Source organism: Lactuca virosa, chromosome 4 (assembly GCF_052849685.1).
Source record: "Lactuca virosa cultivar CGN04683 chromosome 4, Lactuca_virosa_CGN04683_v6, whole genome shotgun sequence".
Taxonomy (NCBI): Eukaryota; Viridiplantae; Streptophyta; class Magnoliopsida; order Asterales; family Asteraceae; genus Lactuca; species Lactuca virosa.
This window is the reverse complement of record NC_136429.1, coordinates 50,456,084-50,462,200: the sequence shown is the minus strand read 5'-3', so window position 1 is coordinate 50,462,200 and position 6,117 is coordinate 50,456,084. Positions and strand designations below refer to the sequence as shown.

At 32.4% G+C, this 6,117-nt stretch overlaps 1 protein-coding gene across 2 annotated transcripts; it reads left to right on the top strand.

Annotated features, from left to right (window-relative positions):
* The first annotated feature begins 404 nt into the window (after positions 1–404).
* On the top strand, positions 405–2,975 carry LOC145104031 (aldo-keto reductase family 4 member C10-like). 2 transcript variants are annotated; one of them, XM_079041313.1, is made up of 4 exons: positions 405–805; positions 944–1,698; positions 1,794–2,048; positions 2,508–2,975. In XM_079041313.1, the coding sequence occupies exons 2-4, from the start codon at positions 1,132–1,134 to the stop codon at positions 2,769–2,771; spliced, it is 1,086 nt and encodes a 361-aa protein (XP_078897439.1). In that variant the 5' UTR covers positions 405–805; positions 944–1,131; the 3' UTR covers positions 2,772–2,975. The 2 variants fall into 2 exon arrangements, with proteins under 2 accessions (XP_078897439.1, XP_078897438.1); XM_079041312.1 differs by having other exon boundaries at positions 405–1,698.
* The last annotated feature ends 3,142 nt before the right edge of the window (positions 2,976–6,117 follow it).

Below are 6,117 nucleotides of genomic sequence, written 5' to 3'. Positions count from 1 at the left end.
CACGTATGAGTGTTACCCATACCAAGTGGTCTAACAGTAGGAAAAAACTAGAGGTCCATGACCCCCTAAGCCCCTATAGCCCTCCGCCACTCTTTCTAATAATGATTTAAACACGAAAATCATATAGTTTAGTCACAAATCTACACCTTACATTCTCAAAAAGGCCAGGTCTTTTTTATTTTTGGCTGAATAACAATTAAAATCATGGAAGGAAAGTTATTGAAGTTATTGAGTTTACATGTTTTTTTTCTAACACCCTTAAATTTCCCTATGCATTAAATCAAAGGTCGGCCGCCATTCAAACCCAACAGTACATCTTCTACGACTTTTTTCTTCTTCTATCCAAATGGCTATACTTCCTCGAATATTCCTCTACTTCTACTTCGCTTCAAAACTTGCATCACATCACATAGTCGTTACAAGATTTCAAAAGTTTGGTTGGTTGTGTGTTGGATAAATGGATTCAGTAGACCATATTAGTTAGGTGTATCAGTGTATTAAGCCCTTGAATTTTTTAACCCCACCATTGTTTTGTCAGAAATCAATAATAAGGATTTTGTCTTATTTGGTATTTCATTTGTACTTTATATCCACGAGGAAGATTATATTAATATTAGATTATTTTTTTTACAGCGAACTGTTTTGTTTTACATTTTGGGCGTTTCTTCCTCTTTGTCGGCTGTTCTTGTTGACCCATATTTTTTCTTTACCAATAGTTTGTCCAATTTTAGGTACATTCAATTGACAAATCGTCTTTAGAATCCAATTTCCTCTCAAGGGTCTGTATCTTTGGTGAAGATCGAAGGTCCATTTCGTTGGCTTTTTGTATTCAGTGTTTTTGGATTGCATATTCGATCAATCATTCATCTCCAGTGTTTTTTGGTTTGTCTGTAAGTTGTTTTCAATCAAGATCACTGTTTTGTTGTTGTTATTTCTCTTTCAGACAATTCATCGAACATCTGTCAGGCATTCTGCGGTAATAAACTTTCAACTTTCTTTCACTTGAATCGCTTATTGTCTTCTTCCAATTAGACTCCCAGTTCTATCTTATCATCTTTTCCAACTTGGGTTTTCTTCTTTACTTGAGATTTCGCTGATTCCGTGTTGAATACCTTTATATCGTTCAAGAAGATGAAAGGGAAATTTGGGGCATCAGCGAGTTATTTCCTGTTGAATACAGGAGCCAAGATTCCGGCCATAGGTCTCGGAACTTGGCAGAGTGGTGGCGACTTCTGTGTGGAGGCAGTAAAAACAGCTCTATCCGTCGGCTACCGCCACATCGATTGTGCACACCTGTATGGAAACGAGGCTGAAGTCGGGGAAGCCCTAACGGAGTTTTTCAGGGGTTCATTAAAAAGAGAGGATCTTTTTTTAACCTCGAAGCTATATTGTACCATGAATTCAACCAACAAGATTGAAAACTCTGTTAAAGTTTCTCTCAAGAATCTTGGTGTCTCATACTTGGATCTTTACTTAATGCATTGGCCTGAAAGCTCAGCTTTTGGTGATGCCACTGATCCTCCTGCAAATTCTGGTTCTGAATATAGGCAGTTCTTGAGTAAGTTGAAAACCGCATGGAAAACTATGGAAAAATTAGTCGAATTGGGTCTTGTTCGTGCTATAGGAGTTAGTAATTTCAATATACAACAAATGAAAGAACTTCTCAAATTCGCCAAGATTACACCTGCAGTCAATCAGGTTTGTTCTTTTATTCTGTCTTTCTTTCTTTCTTTCTTCTTTGATCTCAATCAATCCTTTTCGTTTCTTGATATTTATAATCATTTATTTGATAGGTGGAATTGCATCCATTTTGGAGGCAAGATGAGCTTGTGAAGTTTTGTCAATCAAAATTCATACATGTATCTGCTCACACACCATTAGGAGTCCCAACTTCAGCTCCTAAACCATCTGAAAGTGGATCAAGTGAGGAAGATGAACCTGGAACACCTCGTATATCTTTTAGAAGGTCAAGATCAGTCCATGGCCCAATGTTGAAGTTGTCAGTAGTTGCTGAGATAGCAGATAGACATAAAAAAACACCTGAACAGGTACTACTAAATTTCATTCTTTTCATTGTCCCTCATTTCATGTTTTACAATCTTTGTGTTTCTTATATCAAATTATTAATACATCTATCTACAAATGACAAGAGCTACAAATAACCTACATACTTCACAGTGCTATCAATTTATGTCACAGCTATACAACACATGATGAACATGTTAAATTACTATCACAATAGCCACAAATTAATTGTTTTTCTATTGTGTATCCTCAATTATTAAGCTATTTGTGCTCAAGTGATGCCTAGTGACACGTTTCATAAGATATTTAGTCTCATTAAGACAGTTTATTCAGTCTAGAAAAGAAACAAGAAACAGACCTTATGTATACATCACTACCCATTCAGCCACTTTTTTACAAGGCAATGTAATATTATAGTTACAAATATGGAGCAAGCATTGGTTAGGGGCAAAAACGTAATTATGTATTTGTGATTGGCATAGGTTATTCTGAGGTGGGGGCTTCAAAGAGGCACGAGTGTGCTACCATGTAGTGTGAAGCCTGAAAGAATAAGGCAAAACATTGACATATTCAGCTGGAGTTTATCAGATGATGAATACAAACGTCTGAATCGTATAGAGCCACAAGTATGTCTGTTTGGAAATGGTCCTTTAGACACTATTTCAGAAGACAATGGATCGATATTTGGAAGTGGTCCACTTCAAGCAGTTCATGAATCTGAAGATGATGTTGAGTTTAACTCATGATGGTTGTTGAAATACTTTGTGTTTCTTGCTTTTAACTGCATAAACATGTTTGATTTTTGTTGGGTCATTGTAATATTATGTCTTTGGGTCTTGTTTCTTTTGTTGATGTTGAATTGGTGAATTATGTCTTCTTTTGTCAATTGTCATGTATAAAAGTTGATGGATGGTGTTTTAATTTTATAATTTATGGAGTGTTTTTCAGAATTGATTATGTGATGTGAAATAAGGTAGAATTAGAGAATTAGATGTGGCAAAACAAATCACAGGAAATTGTGTTTGAATTTATGATTAAGTTTGGTTTTTTAAACAATTATTAAATGAAATACTCAGAAATAACTTTTTTTTATATGTTGTACAATTGTTTATATTGAGAAATGAAAAATTATTCTCTATCATAATAACAATAACTTTGCATATTATTTATCAATTTAGATTTTGCCCGCTGCGCGTTATCATTTATGGCGTCGACAATTCATTTTGTCAGTTGCATTTATTGGTAAACATATATACAAGGTTAGTACCATTACTAACTCCAATAAACTGTCGAATAAAAACGTTTTATATGTGATCAAATTCATGCATAACAAACGTATATAAAAATAAGTACGAAAACGTGAAGAAACTGCAATTTATACCGATACGTACATAAAAACAACTAAATAAGATTTATTGTTTTTAAGTTAATGAATTGAAGTTCAAATAATAAAAAACGTATTATATGTTACCCGACTTATACGTAGGAAACATAGATACAAATAAGCACGAAAACGTAAAGAATTACTTCGAAATGTAGATAAACTAGAATTTATACCGACACGTACATAAAAAAAATCAAGTTTTTTTAAAAAAAAAAAAAAAAACGGGCGAAAGTTATAAATTTACGTCGAAACGTTGACAACCTCGAATTTATGCCGACACATATATAAAAATAAGCACGTTAAATATTAGTTTTTTTTATGTTAACGAACGGAAATTATTAAAGAAAATCAGATTATGTATATTACAGGAGATAAACTGGAAAATTTACAAAATGAAGGAGTGAAAATGATATTTTATAAAGTTTCAAAATGTAGAGGGTCAAAATGTCATTTTAAAAAGTAGAGAGGTGAAAATTTTCATTTTACAAAGTAGGGATAATGACTTAAAAGGGTAATATATTTTTTGATTTGTACACATTTAGTCACTGATTTTTTTTCCGTCCATATTTACCCCTTTAACTTGTTAAACTGTACACATTTAGTCTTTATGACCGGCTACTCCAGGTTAACCGGTAAAAATAAAAATGACTTAATAGGGTAATATATTTTCCACTTTGTACACATTTAGTCCTTAATATTTTTTTTGTTGCAAAATAATACATTTTTATTTTTGTATTCATTCAGTACTTATGAATGATTTCTTTAGGTTTTCTCACAACATCTTACGTGGGATAGCCATATGGTGGCGGGATAGGTTGAGGTGGTCTTGCTATATGTTGTAGGCCAAGATACCTGGTGCGGGCCGGCTGTAAGCCGGAGGCACGGAGGCACGAGAAGAGCGGTTGGATTAAGGCGGCATGCCGACAAACCCTAGGTATTCCAGTCCGATGACTGATTGGACCCGTTGCATGTTGGCATTCCAGTCCGATGACTGATTGGGCCAAGGTATTCCAATTTGATGAGTGTGGGTCAATTATGCATGATAATATGTTTGTTGTATCGAGTATTTTGGGGGAAATTCACTAAACTTTGTGTTTACCCAGTTGTTTATGTTTTCAGGTTCTATCGTTGATCGTGGGAAGGCGAAGACATGACTTTACACACTCATCAATAGTATTGAGGATTCCGCGTTTCTTATATTACTCTGATTTTCGATAAATGTATTTTGGAATAAAAGCTTTTTCTTAATAATGAATTTATAATTAGAGAGTTTTGCCTTATTTAAAAATGAAAATCTTTGGTTGTGAAAATGAGACGATACACATAAACATCAACAACCCTACACTTCATCAATGATTATCCCACGTAAGATGTCGTGAGAAAAACCTAAAGAAATCATCCATAAGTACTGAATGAGTACAAAAACAAAAATGACTTATTTTGAAACAAAAAAATATTAAGAACTAAATGTGTACAAAAATATTAAGGACTAAATGTGTACAAAATAAGAAATATATTACCCTATTAAGACATTTTTCCCGTTAACCTGGAGTAACCGGTCATAAGAACTGAATGTGTACAGTTTAACAAGTTGAAGGGGTAAATGTGGACGAAAAAGAAATTCAGTGACCAAATATGTACAAATCAAAAAATATATTACCCTTTTAAGTCATTATCCCTACAAAGTATTCTACAAGTTACAAAATAAAAGAAATGAAAATGATATTTTATAAAGTTAGAAGTGGGTGAAGTCAAAGTAATATTATTTCGAAGTGGATACTGTTAAAATAATATTTTAATAAAATAGAAAGGTTTCGAAGTGGATGCTGTTAAAATAATATTTTAAAAAAATAGAAAGGTGAAAAATATTATTTTACAAATAATTTAAAAAGTAGAGAAGTAGAATTCATAAAATAATGGCAAATATCGTAGAAACATCTTTTAATAAACATCTAATATATGTTAATATATATTTTCAACAACTATATTTTTGTGATAGAAGTTTAGATATATTAGTTTTTTTAGAAGGAAATAATACAAGTTTAAATAAAAAAAAAAGAGAGAAAGAGAAATATGTCTAATCCCATTATCTGCTTTTCAAGAATTAAGAAAAATTTAATCAAAATTTCAAAATAGTTATTCTTTTCGCAGATATCATCTACGAAAAGGCCAAACTATTTGCGGAAACATCAAAACGACGTCGTCTTGTTAAGAACAGGTGACGAATGGTCTTGATGGGATGTGAAATGGGTGTGAGTGTGGTCCTCCTATTTAAGGTAAAAAAAACATTTTTTCATGTTTTACACTCTCATTTTGCATAATCTAAGAAATTCTTTATGAAGAAAATGGAACAGTACACAACAATCTACTTGATAGAATAAGTTTTTCTATCTCTTAAATGTGATTTTACGTTTTATGTAGGCTTGCTTACACTATTGGTTGAGTTATACGTGGAACATATAGATTTTCGCTCATAGATTTGAGATTCATCTACGGAAACAACCTTCATATTTGTTTTCCGTCTTTTTTACATATCATGTAGCTTTTTTATACGTCTTGGTTTGTATCACACTAACGAAAATGTGGTTTTTAGCAAACAAATATGACATTTTGGTAGATTCCATACGAGGAAATGGCATATTGGTCTTATAAAACCATATTTTTCATATATATATATATATATATATATATATATATATATATATATA

Coding starts and splice junctions, on each gene's coding strand:
- LOC145104031 (XM_079041313.1), top strand. CDS start 1,132: ATGAAAGGGAAATTTGGGGCATCAGCGAGTTATTTCCTGTTGAATACA. Junction 1,699..1,793: donor TTACACCTGCAGTCAATCAG/GTTTGTTCTTTT, acceptor TTTATTTGATAG/GTGGAATTGCATCCATTTTG. Junction 2,049..2,507: donor ATAAAAAAACACCTGAACAG/GTACTACTAAAT, acceptor TGATTGGCATAG/GTTATTCTGAGGTGGGGGCT.